Genomic DNA, 14,689 nt, shown 5'->3' on the forward strand with positions numbered 1-14,689 from the left:
CCTGGGGAGAGGACCCCACTTGCCTTCCAGATCTGTCTTGTTAACTACTCATCCATCTTGCCACATATTCTGGGATCATTTCCAAGGGTCAAATAAATGGCTGTGATTTATGCAATATAGGTCAGGACCTATTTAACAGCTTACAAAGAAGCTCCCCCCCCTCCCCGTTCTCCCTCTGGCTCTTGGTGATGAGAAAATAGGTCACAGGCAGGCAGTGGGGGGGATTAATCATTTCTTCCGGCAACTGCTGGGAAAAATATTTTCAGTTCCATTTAATCATAAAGCTTTTTAATTAGTTAGTTTGCAATTTTTAATGTATAGTTTATAAGCCCTTGTGTAAGGGGGCAGATTCCTGGAAGGAGAAATCTCCTGCTCCCCACCTCCCCCAGGTAGCACAGATGAAGTTCACCAGCCAGACAGAGCTTGGCAGGTCCTGGGACCAACATCAGCATGGTCTTCAGGTCTCTCAGCAGCCACATAACTCCAGCCCCATGGGATGGACACCCTGGCACAGCCCTGGCTTGCAGTCCCTGTGCTCACCTGGGCAGGAAGGAGGTGGAAGGGGCATGTTCCTGAGGGATGAAAGAGCCAGAGCTGTGCGACCCCTTCACATCAGCCCCCCCGACTCTGTAGTGCAGTAGGTACCCTCCATGGGAGTATGGGACAGCTTCTCCCTGGTACCACACCTGAGTTCAGGCTGCTGCACACAGATGTCAAACTCACCTTTGGTGTAAACATGCTGATGGACAGGTTTATACAAAATCTCAAAGACTGGTCACTCAGCTAGTGTGGTTCAGCCTGGGACTAGATGCTGCCTACCATACCCATTCCCCTCCAGTGCCCCAGTAGGGGAAGGGGAAAAATTAGACCCTGGACCCTGGCTACCCAGGTCTCCCTGCAATGGGTCCACCTGCCACAAGTGCTGGAGAGGTGAAGGGAGAAGCTCCTCCTGAAAGACCAGCAGATCTTCCACATTTGCAGTGTCTACACAGGGTCTCCACCACTGGGCTCTAAAGGGCTGACAGTCACTGCCACCCACACGACCAACCGCAGCAAGAGAAGTAACCTATTGATCAACCAACTGCTGTAGCTGGTCTTATGCCCTCACATGAAGCTTTGTACCACCTCCTTTCCCATAAACCTACAGCTGAACCCTGCCAAGGTCCCGCAGTACCTTCTCATAATATTGCAGCTCATAATCCAGGATGACTCCGTTGGGTTGGTCAGGCTGAGACCATGAGAGAGTAATGCTGTCCACGGTGCGGCTGACCTGGTGCATGATGGACACAGCTGAAGGAGCTGGAAGAGAGAGCAAGAGAGAGGCCTCAGTGAGATGCCTGCACGGGCAGCACCCGCATCCCCTGGCTGGAGGCAGGCAGGTGTATTATTGCTATTTGGAGCTACTGAATTCACTTCCAGCAGTGGCAGGGCTGTCCAGGGGTCAGGAGATCCTGGCTTTTGCTGTTTGTAGAGAGCAGTTAGAGGAGAGCAAAATGTTTCCACTGCTCACTAAGAGTTTGTCATTAGAAACCATTTAGGGCAGTGTCTCAGGCAGGAAAACAGATCATTCCCAGGCAAAACGAGCCCAAGGTTGGAGCAAACACAGCCTTGTTCCCCTGGAAAAGGACTATCAGCCCAGCAACACGTAATTCTTCCTGCTTGCTATGGGGAAGTAGGGGGTTTTGTACTTTGACATTTGCATAGAGAAGCTTTACAAGGCAGAGGCAGAGGCAAACGCAGGAAGCAAGCAGCTCCTCTCTGCCTTGGTGTGCTAGGTCTGCAAGTTGCACATGCCAATCAAGGGAGGTGCATACAGCAGCCTGAGCAGGCAACGCAAACCTGACCTGACATGCTGACAATGGTGAGTCGCCCGCCTCGTCAGAGTGCCCTGGAAATAGCACACCCACAGACGCCACTTGTCCCACTGAGCACAATGGGACCTTCCAGCAGCTCCTCAGACAACCCAGCCAGCTGTCCACCCCTTGCACTGACCTGCATTGCCTACGTGGCTTGACACAGGGCCAGGTAGGAACAGTGCAGTCTTGGCTGGTGCTGCACCTTGGGAAAAGTGCCCTCCAGGGACCTGTGCTAACAAGTCCATGGGGCAGGGACCACAGCGTGGAGCTGCCACCTCCCTGTGAGACTCTGACCAGCTCTGATCCTGCTTGCTGTGGACCAGGGCAGGTGAGCAAGCAGCCTGGACCGCTTTTAATCCGGTTGGCTCAGGTATTGATAGCATGGATGCCACAGCATTGCCGGTATCAGCCTACAGCCCCCCACCCTTGCTGGAGCGGCTGACACACATGGATGCGTGTGCTCCCTGCTCTTCACTGCATCTGAGACCGGTGAGCCGAGCACACGTCCTTGCCCGCCCTGCACCCAGCCTGCTGATGGCACTGCCAACACAGCCTCCATGGACGTCAGTCCAAAGGCCATCCCAGACCTCACCCAGTGCCAGCCCAGCCTCGGAGAATGCTAACTCCAGCACAGCGTTAGTCCTGGCACACCTGCCAGCACAGATTCACTGCTTCAGCAGCTTCAGGGCAGAGGGGAAGCCTCAGGGGTGGGAGAGGACTGGAAAGTGGTAGCGAGAAAGCTTCCCCATCACTTGCATGCCAGGCCTGGTTACAAATGGATGCAGAGAGGCTTGCACTCAGAAGGGTTTTTACCAGGTCCAACCTTTTCAATATTTCATAGAACAACTCATTTGACAGCTCTGAGAAACAGCTTGGAGGAGCGGCACACAAAGCACAGCACCTCTCACCCATCTCCAGTCTGGTTTCCCTTGGCATCACAAGCAGTGACAGAAACCATGCCAGCTGAGGACTGCAGACACAGCAGTGGTAGGACTGCACTACTTGGACCAGTGTGGCTGCAGCATGTTCTTGCACATCACTGTAATGAATTACAGCTGAGCAACTCCTCTCAAAGCATACCAGCAAAAGCCATTTTTATGATCCACTGTCTTTGCCTCTTCACTACTGGTTTTCTGGTTTCACAGCACTGTGGCTCCCAGGATGTTCAATGCCTGTGTGCCAAGGGGAGTAGGGGCCAGGTATGAGTAAAGCAAAACCTGCCACCACACTGCTGCACCATTTCCCTTCATCTCCCTGGGTTTCCCCACCTTTGAAGGAAGGTGCAATGCAGGTCAGCCTCAGCAAAATGTTGGCAATCTCTGGTTTTGTCCAGCACTTACTAAAACTGAACGAGGGCAGAGAACTTCCATCATCAGAAGTGTTCAAGGTCAGGTTGGATGGGGCTTTGAGCAACCTGATGTAGCAAAAGCTGTCCCTGTCCATGGCAGGGGGGTTGACTAGATGACCTTTAAAGGTCCTTCCCAACCCAAGCCATTCTATGATTCTAACAGATTCTGAGACCAAAGCCTCACCTCCTCCCAAACGCCAATCCCTCCATCCATTTCTGGTTAAGCCAAGTCTCATTACCCACCAGTCTGAAACTCTCTGTATCATCTCAGATGTTCCCTTGCTCTGTGGCATACAGCACTGCTTCCCTCCACCTTAACGTCCCAGTCCCACCGCTTCAGGGCCCATATTTACAAACTCCTGGGATTAGTTTCTCATGCCGGTGTTAAGATAAAACATAGGTAACACAGGTAACACTTCTGGAGCCTGTCAGCTCTTGCCAGAGCTTGCTGCTTCCTCATCGACACAGATTTCATAGGACATCTGCAATCTCCAAGACAAACATTTCTCTCTGTGGAGAAATGCCTTGGAAGGAAGATGTGACCAAGCTACAGATCGCCCTGCAGAAGGGATTGGGACTGGACTGAGTATGCAGCCTGTGGTCTCTCTGGCACATTCGAGCTGCACACACTCTGGGAACTGATCCCACACTTACACAGGCTATTCCAGGACGGGGGCTGCACACACCCAGACCTGTCTCACCACAAAACTGGGATGTGGCAACATCCCATGATTTAGACACAGGGTGAATGGCTGACCTTGCAGCTGGAAAAGCTCTTCAGCTCCAGGTCCCTCCAGGTAGGAGTGAGGTCCCTGGGATGCTCTTCTCCCACTTCCATGCATGTGTGAATCATTTGTGACCAGCCATGGACCAGGCAGCTGCGTACTTTGTGAACCTGCCCTCATCTGGCTCAGAAAAAAGAACCAAATGGATGAGGTGGGGCTCATCTAATGAGCCTTAATGAGGCAAATACACTGCATGTTAGGAAGGAGGCAGGTGAGATGAATGACTACAGCAACTTCAGCGCTCTTCCTACACCTGGGGCAAAGGAGAGTCTCCGGATAGGCAGGAACCTCCACCATTGCGTCTTCTCAGTAACTGCTCTTGTTATCACAGACATCAGTGAAATGCACAATAATAAAATCACAGAAAGCCTTAGGTCAGAAGTGACCTCTGGAGGTTTCTAGTCCAACTGACTTGCAGAGTAATTTCAAAGTCAGATCACTTTGCTCAGGACCGCATCCAATTGAGATCTGAGTATGTTCAGGGATGGGGATCTCACAGGCCCTTGGAGCACCAGCGGCCAGCTTCCTCGCTCTTGTGGGGAAGAAGCTTTTCCTTGCGTCCCATTAGAACCTCCTCCATCGCACCTGGAGGCCATTACTACTGTCCTCTCACTGTGCACTTCTGGGAAGAGTCTCGCTCTGTCTTCTCTTTAAACTCCCTTTTGAAGTGGAAGACTGTAGCTAGATGGCCCTTGGCCTCCTCCTCTCCAGGCTGGCCAAACCCAGCTCTCTCAGCTATCCTCACGTCTTGTGCTCCAGCCCCTGGCCCATCCTAGTGATCTGCTCCTGCTAGACCTGCTCCAGTTTATTGATGTCTCTGTAGTACTGGGGAGCCCCAAAGTGGACAAGTACCCCAGATGTGGCCTCATGAGTGCCAAGCAGATGGGAACAATTAATATCCTCTATTTTTTGCCTGTGCTCTTGCTAAGAGAGTGCAGCATGCTGCAATGCTACCAAACATGGTCCTCATCACACATCTTCATCACAGGTGAAGGCAACAGCTTGTGCACAGAGAGGCTCCCAACTCTGTGAATAAGGGATGGGCTGAGACTGGATGTCTGAGTTTGAAAGCAGTTTAGTGGAGTCAGCCAGACCTCAGAGTGACTTTCTGAAGTCTAGTCAGTGGGAAAAGCTTCTAGCCGGATAGCGACACAAACGCTCAGGCAGCTGGTATGTGGCAGCTCTTGTCCCCTGGAGCAAACAGTTCATTCACAGTCAACAGCAAAGCTAGTGAAGACCCATGAGTTTCTGACTCTTCACCACTTCCAAGGCTGGAAGGTGCTGGTTGCAATTCTCTGCTCTGCCCCTAAGTCCACATGGGAGACCTTGTAAAAATCCACATTACCCTTCTGCACTGCCATTTTCTACCTGGAAAATGAGGCTAGCCATCCTGTCTCATTTTCACTCCCTGCCTGTCTTATCTAATTTTACTGAGCACTTTCAGAGGCAGAGACTATGCTAAGGCGCTTGGTTCCCCAGCAGTATTTAATGCATGTAATATAATAGCTCAAAAGAAAGGAGATGAAAACAGTTGAAGTGAACACAAAGAGCATCCGATCTGGGATAGTGTCACCTGGTGATACTCTCATCACAAGGTGTGCTCCAGCTCTGACAGAAGCATCAAGCACTTTGTGACCAGCCTGAACTACAATGTAGAAAGCTTTTCTGCCACAGGACATGGTGAAGTGACAAATACAACAGAAAAGACTGTGAGAGATACACACTTTCTGACATGTGATGAACTCAGCTGAGCAAAGATGGTAAAAGTCTTGAAATATCTAAGCTGACTTTCCTGAACTGTTGTTTCTGAAAAAACTAGACAGATTCCCTCCATTGGGTTTCTAAGTATTTCAAAGCAAAGATTTAACAAACTGAAAAAAAGACCACAATAAAAAAAAAAAAAGTCTTTGTTCTTCCAGCCTGCTTTGTGCCAAGCCCTTTCCAGGACCGCCCAGCATAGAGCTGGGCTGCTAACACCAAAGATTCACTGGCAGCATTTAACCTGGCCCTGTGGGATCGGTCACCTTGTTCCACAAACCCTGACTTCTCTTTGTTCCCTTGTGACAAAAGAAACAGAGCTTTAGGGACCATTTCAGGACCATTTCCAGGTTGGAAATGGTCCCTAAATTAGTGACAATTGCCCAATGGCACAAATTGCCCAGTGCCAAAGACACTCCCTCAGCTGTTGGCTCCCCTGGTTGTCCCTTACTCATGGAAGGTATTTGAATTAAGGTGCATGGGGAAAATGGATGCTGGATAAGGGACCTGCCCTGTGACACATAAAGGAGATCAGATCTGGAGCATCCCAGCTCTCAGAGCCACTATCACTTTGAGATGTCACCCCCATGAATGTGTAAGCAGAGGCAGATTTATCCGGATGGTGTCTCCAGGTGTATGTGTGCAGCAACAATGCAAAAAATAAACAGAGCTTCATTTCCACAGCAGATGGAAACTTACTTTTCACGACTGAAACCCTTGAGCCCCAATGTCACTTGGAGGCAAAATGAATCATTCGAGTCCTTGAAAGGCACTTTTCTATATCCTCTTTATCTGGGACGGCCTCAGATTCTTCAGATTCCTCTTAGTGGAGCCCTGTGGCTTCTCCAAATTGCTGGAGAAATAAACCAAGCCAAAACCACCACTGGAGTGTAAAACAACCTTAATGAAAATCCACCAATGTAAAAAGGCAGGTGACCTGTCCCCTGCTGCAACAAAATTTGCAGCACACAGGGAGGAGAGGCAGCCGACATCTCTCACGTGATGACCTCTCTGGGGCAGAAGCACGGGAGGGATGCGCGGGATGCTTCCACGGTCCTTGCCCCAAGTGTCCACACAGCCACACAACACTGATCACAGCCAGACCCTTGTCTAGGCTGGGGCTTGGGGCTTCAGCAATTTACCTTAATCCACCAGGAGCTGAGCAGACTTCCCTGGCTCAGGGGCAGCTCTGCAGGATGAATCTCTGGGGGTGTGGACAGCTCTTCTTGTCTGGCTTTTCTGCAGCCCACACAGGGTGCAAGAAGCTGCCTGAGCTCAGCTACTGGAAACTCTTGGGAAGGATGGGACTCAAGATGTACTCCATCCTCAGGTCTTGCCAGCAGAGCCACATGCCCATAACCTCCCCGAAAACCACAGGTATAACCACTGAGTTTTCCCAAGGCTGTAATGACAGCTAAACTAGCAGTGTCCTCACAAACAATGCTGGCTCAATGCCACAAGGTGGACACGTCCAGGCAAGGTCTCAAGTCCCACGGCACAGCACATTCAGGCACCTTCATGGAAAGATTGGGATCTTATGTCCTGCTTGATTGACTGTTTCCCAGGAAAACTCAAACACCTACTGGGGCGGAAACGTAAAGTCACAATGGGATTTGGCAAGAGAAGCACCAGAGCCGCAAGGCTGTTCATCTCATGGAGTATTTAACCTTCCCAAAAGCAGTGCAGCAGCTTCAACAGCACAGACAGCAATGCTTCACCCCAAGGTTGGTCTTGCCAGTGTCAGGGTGGGTCTGATAGACATCCTGAACGAATGCTCTAATCTAGCAAAAGGGTAACGGGCAAGGAAAGGCATCCTGTCCTCTTCTGGCTGTGCTTTGTCCCAGAGCCACATTGTGGACTAAGTCTACCAGTGAGACAGACGTAACCCAGGCACCATGGTGCTCCAGCCTCTCCTAGGTCAGTGTTTCTGGCCTAGGTAATCAGCTTAGGTGCATTACTCATGTCTAGCTGAAGTAGTTGGACTAGATGATCATTGTAGGTCTGGTCCCTTCCAACAGAAATATTCTATTCTATTCTATTCTATTCTAGGGACTGTGCTGGGGAAAGGGATGAACCAAGAGACTCAGGTGCCTCCACATCGAGGACAGCAGAGCCTTGAAGGCTGACAAGGAAGACATTCACCTGTGAATTAAGCCCTCTTCTCCCACTGTACCCTTCAGTTCCCAGTAGCACCAGATCCCAGAAGTGCTGGGGGGATGGGACCCCTGGAGTCTCTGGTCCAACCCGTCTGCTGCATGATGATCCCAACAACACATCAGGGAAGGTGGAGCTTTGTTAGCCAAATCTTTAAACCCCCAAGGATGGGGCTTCTCTAGTTATCAGGCCTCTTTGTATTAGTTTTTGATTAGCTCCAGAAATAAAATGACAATTTTTGGTCATAAAGCACAATCTTTCTCTGCCACATTACCATAAATCAGCCCCACCATGTCCTGCCTCCCAGTCACTCTAGCTGAAGCACATTCAGCATTTGAAAAAGCATGTCTTCTAAAGAAAAAAAAAAACCCAAAAAACAAACCACACCAAGAAGAAAACAGACCAAAACTTGTGGTCTGGACCCTGATTATGAAACTGAAGTCACTCCAGCTTTTGCTAATGATCCCTATCAGCAGAGCCTCCCTGCATTACAGAACAGCATCTGGAGTGTGTGACGGTGCTTTGGCTCTGCTTTCCAACCTGCAGTTACTGCTGACAGACGTGTGAACTGGGAAGAAATCTCTGTGCCAGTCTCTGAGGATGGTGAATGGGGCAGAGCCTCTCGCAGCTCTGCACCAGGCACGCAGCCAGGTGGATGGAGGCAGGGCAGCTACTCCCAAGGACAAGAAGCAGTAGTTTCTCATAGCTCAGCATATACTTCCAGATAATTAAGAAATGATGATTTGTTCAGGAAAGGGATCCTATTTTAACCTACTTGTGACTATGAATCTCTCTCTACAGGCTTATATCCTTGCCTAAAATCATCTCCAGGTTTCCCTCTGACAGAGCTGCCCCATGAAGATGCTGTGACATGCCGGCTAATACTTCTATGGGCAAGGAACCAGAGAGCTCCATGCCCACCAGCCTCAAGGGCTATTTACGCAGTCTCTGCTAAGAGAAACTGAAACCCCAGGTGGCACAGATCCATCACAGCAGAGGTAGCTTATCTGTTGCTGATCCCGCCACAAGAGGCTTTGGATTCTTTAACTAAAGATTTGCTTGATCTCAGGTATGGACAAAGGGGCATGTTGGTAGCATTGCTAAGCCTACAGCTTGCTGTAGCCAGTATTTTACTTCCATATCAAACAGTTACTTCTTTTGGCTTGCCTGCTGAAAATTATAAAAAAGATTAAGGGAAAGAAGGAAAGGGAAGAAGACAAGAAGGAAAGAAATTCTGAGTTTTCCAGAAGAAATAGGCATTTTCTAATTGCAGCAATACCTGAAAGAAGGTCACGCTGACCGCAGAACCCAAGGCAGCTTGATAAGACAGTGCAAGAACATGTCAATTTTGCAGAAAATTGGGAAAAGCTACTGTAACACCCAGGTCTGAACACCTGCACAAGACTGGCAACAGAACCCAGGCAGTGAGTTAAATATATCTGAAATGCTTGTGGTTGACCCTGTGCATATGTTATAGACAGACATCCCATTTTCTCTGAGGACTTCAAATTATGATGAGCCCACCGTGCCTCTTGGGAGGTTTTCCTCATGGTTACTTGCTCTGTTCTAAAACGCACATATTGTTTTCAGGTTGAAATTTATGGACTTCAGCTTCCAACTCCTGGAACTTTTCTGGTTTTGCTAGCTAAATTAAGGAGGAGTCTAGAAACAGAATTTTGTCCTTGTGAAGAATGGAAAAATCATGAAAATATTCTTTTAGTCTTCTTTTCTATTATCTAAGTAGACTGAGTTTCTTGAGTGCTTCACAGATTTATCAGCCCACATTTCAATCTGATGATTCTGTTCTGAAGCTTTTCCAATTTTTTGTTAACCTCCTTTTCAAATATAAACCTCAAAACTGATCCCAGTAGCCAGTAACCATCTCTTTTAACTACGGAGACAGCATCCACCTCCTCGCTCAGGTCTGATATTCCTCTGAGTGTGTCCAACATGACACTTCTCTGACTCAGCCCAGTCCTCAAACAGCTTGTGCAGAGCTGCTGTTCCCTCTCCGTAGTGCACCTTCGCTGTTTTTTTTTACCTATGCCCCCCAGCTCAGGGAAGGGAGGAGATAACTGCTGCTTCCTTCACTCCTTGCACCTCCCTGCTGATGCAGGGTCGGACCAAACGCCTCAGGACCCAGGCTGTTTCTGCATTTCCTATAACCCCCGTGTCCTGCTGGGAGTGGGGTGAGAGATCCTAGATGCACCCGAAATTAGTGTAATTGGTGAAACTGCTATGTAAAGCTTGGGGCAATTCATTATGATAAAACTGACAAAAAACAGCAGGGGGGCATCACAAAATGAAGAATTGTATTGGGTGAATGAGAAAAAAATAGGCCGATTTTCCTCCTTGGTTTTACGTCTCTGAGTTATACTGTTCAGAGGCGTTCTTAGGCAGCTCATGTGTTTCCCTCCCCAACCTATCCCCACGACACCAGGTTTTCTCAACCTGGCCAGGCAAGACCAGGAGTCCTCACGACATCTACTGGGGCACCCTCCTCTTTTATTCAGAGCTTCTGTTTGGGAGCTGTTGCCTTTCTCCCAGCCCTGCCTTTTCAATATCCTAAGGCGACCTCCCTCCTATCCCACCTCTGCCTTTTCAGTACACAGAGACCAAGAATAAAGACATGAGAGTGTATCAGGACTCACTTAACAGAACAAGCAGGCATCTTCCTCGCAGACATGGAGCAACATAACCTGACGCCCCGTGACACAGTCTGGTCCCTTGTGCATGCTGGTTCATCTCATCCCAAGGGACCCATCAGGGCTACAAGCATCCTATTTCTAATAGGCTTTGATAGCAGAGGCCAATTTTCTGTGTCAGGCCCTGGCTCTTGGGCCACCACAACTGCCAGGGGCTGCTGCCACCAGTTTTTAGTAGGTCTGCCTCCCAGAGATGTGATGCTGTGAAACAAGCCCACCTCCAGCTACACACAAGGTAATGTCCCCAACACTTCAGGGCCACTTCAGAGCCTCTAGAGCCTGGGTGCTGCTGTGAAGCCACGGAAGGTCGCACTGCACGCGCTGGGAAGCTGCACTGCTGCTGTAAAGGGAGTAAAAGTGGACAAGACACTGCCACCAGCCAGAGCAACGCTGCAGGGAGCAACCCAGGGTCTCGGACTCCCGAGGCAGCATCTTCTGCATCACTCCCCGGCCGTTTGATGGGAGTGTTTGGTAGGGCTGTGTGGCTTCAGCCTCTGGACCGTCTGCCAGGGGACACCAGGATCTTTCCGCAGCTTCTCTTTCATGCAATCTGCACCCCATTTTGCAGCTAGCCCCCACCTTCTTCACCTGCCAGTCCTGAAAGGCGCAGCCTTTCACTCCTTGCCTGCCAGTGGGTCAGCGCTATTAAGATCCTGGTATAATCAAAGCGTCTCCATTCCTCTGCTGGCTTAGCTGGAAGAGTCAGGTTACAGGCAGCAAACCCCCTATCTCTGATCACTTTAATACCACTAACCCGTGTCATGTCAGACAGAGTCAACATTTGCTCTGGAAAACACGACAGAGAGAGAGCAAAGCCAACCCGGCCCATGGCCTCTCCCCAGCAACACTTTGAAATTACCCAGGGGAAAAAAAGTGGTGAACAGCTGGGAGTTTTCCAGCATCTCCTCAGAGCTCTCCTGACAGATCTTGGTCCCTGGAGTGTCAGGTTACCGGTCGGGGAGAACTGCTTTTATTATAGGAGGGTCAGCAGGGAATTCTGGCATTTTCAATTACCCGCATGCAGAATCGGCTGTGATCCGGGGTCAGGATTAACTGCATGACCCCCGGCTGAAGACAGAGTGGCAGGGAAATGCACCATGATGCTCCAAGGCACCAGCTAGTCCAGAGGCCACGGGACAGGGCAGTAAATGGGGAGATGTGGGGGAGAAAGTTGCTGATGGAGAATCTGGCAGAGAATGCCTGAACTTCTGCAACTGCCCTGCAAATGTGGCAAAGACAGAGACTTGGAAAACTGTGTGGTAAGCGGGCAGGCTTCTCTCCCGCTGTCTTTATCCACGGACTCGGCCTCACTGGGTGACCCGGGTAGCTCCAACATATGGGAACTACGTGGGGAACACGATCCCCTGTGGGACCAGAGCAGGCATTCCTCAGCACAGGGATCCCAGGAGGCCCCAGAGCTCCTTCTGCACTTCAAGCCCTGCACAACACCAGCAGCTCGCTCCGGCGAGACTAAAGGGTGGTGCCATGGCAGCAGCGAGGACGGTGCTATGATCAGTCATGGAGCAAGGGCTTCCCCGACCTTGGAGCCACAGGGCCTGGAGACATCTAGGCTGCGATCCAGGCTCCAGCAGTGCCTGAAAAACAGCGTTTGAAATGACAGGAGCACACAGTGCCTCCGTGCAAGGCTGCGGGCAGGTGAAATATGCATGCAGGGCTTAGATGACCTCTGTTTCTTAAGCATGGGATAGAGTGGAAAGCCAGAACAACTCACTCTGAACATCTTACTCTGGTATCTCAGCAAGGGACGCCTAATCCAAACCAGCTCTCCTTTCTAGCCCCAAGGCATCCCAGTCCTACATGTCCCCAGCAGCTGACTGTCGCTGTGCAATGGTCCAGCTGTCCCCATCCAGTCCAGGTCCCATCACTGACCTCAAGGCCCCAGTTCTTCATGCTCCTGCTAGACTTAATCCTCAGAGTCCAAATGCATGTAGGTATCTAACTGAAAATTGATTTATTTGATTAAAATCTCCATTTTTTGCTTCTCCAGGTAGAGCTCTCTCCTGCCATTTAAGGATCGCAGGCTTTCACACCCCACTGACCCAGGCCCTCCTAGAGAAGGGATTTTAATTTGGGATGCCTCCCTCCAACACCAGCACTGAAAGCACAACAGTAAAGAATACCTGGATGAGAAAGGGAGGAAAGGAAGCTTTTCCTGACCTGCCCTCAATGATGACCCTGCTCTGCATGGGAGGTTGGGCTGGAGACCTCCAGAAGCCCCTCTACCAGCACTTCTGTGTGTGTGACTCTGTCCTGCTAAAAGGGTTCACTATTGCTTGGACTATTAAAACATTTGTCCACCCAATTTCTTTCCCGGTGTCCTCCCCTGTGATGTTACGTTCAGGAGCCACATACTTCTGAAATAAATTACCTCCAGCAGAAGCTGAGGAAAGCAACGCAATGTCACAGGGATGACAGCACTAGGTCTCTTTAATAAATAACATTTGCCCTCAAAGCACCAAAAGCCGCAGGTCTGGGGTGTTCATCGAACTCGCTAGAGCTCTAGAAAACTGGTTATTTCACAGCCTGTGAGGCTTTTGTTTCCGAGGTTCCTGGCAAGGTGGTTCCATCAGGCTGGTACCCACACTGTTTGTGTGTGTCGAGTGTCTGGAAAATTTCCCAGCAGGCCCAGCCTCCAGCCCCTTGAGTTTGTAACTACAAACGCTGGAAAATCGTAAAAACACAGCCATGCAGTCCAAAGCTGGTCCTGGCTCCAGCCCCATTTGAATCAACGAAGGCTTTGGAGTAGATTACAGCCTTTAAAGCAGTTCCTAATGCCACAAGCCCAGTGACTTGGCCCGGGCAGATGAAAGCTTTTGGCTGTCTTTATGCTCTTTGTTTAATTGCGTTTGCAGCCTTCATTTGCATGCTGCCATCCTGCCTGTGGAGGAGGGCAGGACTTTGTTCTCAGCACTGAGAGGAGATGCTCCAGAGGATTCCAGCATCCCACCACGCAGCCTGCTGGAGCAGGTTTGGGGGTCACTCGGCACCAAGGTCATCCCCACCTCCTGGCCCCCTCTCCACATGGAAACCTCATCTGCTCCAGATCAAGGCGATGTCATCAGCAAAAGGCTGGCAGAAAGCAGGAGCATTGGCAGGAACCAGCCCTCCATCCCTCCAACTTGTCCCCCAGGTTTTCAATAAAATGGCACTTTCCCAGAAAGTGCCAACTAGTTGCAACAAAAAACTGTTTTAGGAACACACTGATTTTGAAATTTCAAACACAGAAAACTTAGACCAGAGAAATACTTCTTGAAAGAATGATGCCTGCTGCAGGGCATCCCCTTGGACCTACTGAGTCTTGCTAATTTGAGACTGAACTTGCTCCTTTGCTCTCTTTCATGGTAGACTCCATCAGGCTGGCCTCCCTCTGTGTGGGGGCAGAGGGTGGGTCGGGGGGGATAGGGGGGGGGATTTTGGATATATCAGGGTTTTTCTTGGAAAGAGCATTTCCTGCCCAGCCCTACCAACGCAGCAGCCTCCTGCACACTTGCCAGTGGCAGTGATGAACATGGACCAGGCTGCGGTGAGACAGTCATGGTGAGGATCTTACTGCCTGAACTGAGTCAGACAGAGACTTACCATTTTACACACAGACAGAGGGGACTACTAAATCACAGGGACCTCGAGATGGACCAAGGGACAACCGGCCAGCCGGCTGCATTAACCCAATTTGCTACAACCATCTATTATGGTCCACATAAATGCACCACTGAGCAGCAGCATCCCCCGCAGTGTAGGCTCAGCTGTTCAAGCACTGTGACCCTGAAACTGGCCTCCCATGTGTCTGCAGCCTTGCCTACCTGTCTCCAGCATCTCCACCTGCCCGAGTGCTGGCACTCAGTGCCTCGTGAGCAAGCAAGGCAATTAGCACTGCGGGCTGTGTTTGCCAAGTGCAGCAGTAAAGATAAATCACCGCTCCTGAACACGTAAGCAAAAGGTGAGCTCCTGAGCCACTCCATCAGCTCCCAGCACTCGCACATAGCAGGGACGGCGGCACGTTGTGGGGAGAGGGGGAGGCGCTGGTTCACCAGAAGGGACTTTCCACCCCATCCATCACGGATG

General features: G+C 50.3%; 1 protein-coding gene across 5 annotated transcripts in view; it reads right to left on the reverse strand.

Annotated features, from left to right (window-relative positions):
• EPHB2 (EPH receptor B2) overlaps nucleotides 1-14,689 on the reverse strand; it is an 89,903-nt gene that overhangs the window by 23,345 nt on the left and 51,869 nt on the right. For all 5 annotated transcript variants that reach the window (XM_010577152.1, XM_010577155.1, XM_010577154.1 and 2 more), the window contains exon 5: nucleotides 1,175-1,299. In XM_010577152.1, the coding sequence (XP_010575454.1) occupies nucleotides 1,175-1,299 (125 nt within the window). The remainder of the gene's footprint in view (nucleotides 1-1,174; nucleotides 1,300-14,689) is intronic.

The sequence above is a fragment of the Haliaeetus leucocephalus genome, unplaced genomic scaffold, assembly GCF_000737465.1.
Source record: "Haliaeetus leucocephalus isolate CR32 unplaced genomic scaffold, Haliaeetus_leucocephalus-4.0 Scaffold556, whole genome shotgun sequence".
Lineage (NCBI taxonomy): Eukaryota > Metazoa > Chordata > Aves > Accipitriformes > Accipitridae > Haliaeetus > Haliaeetus leucocephalus.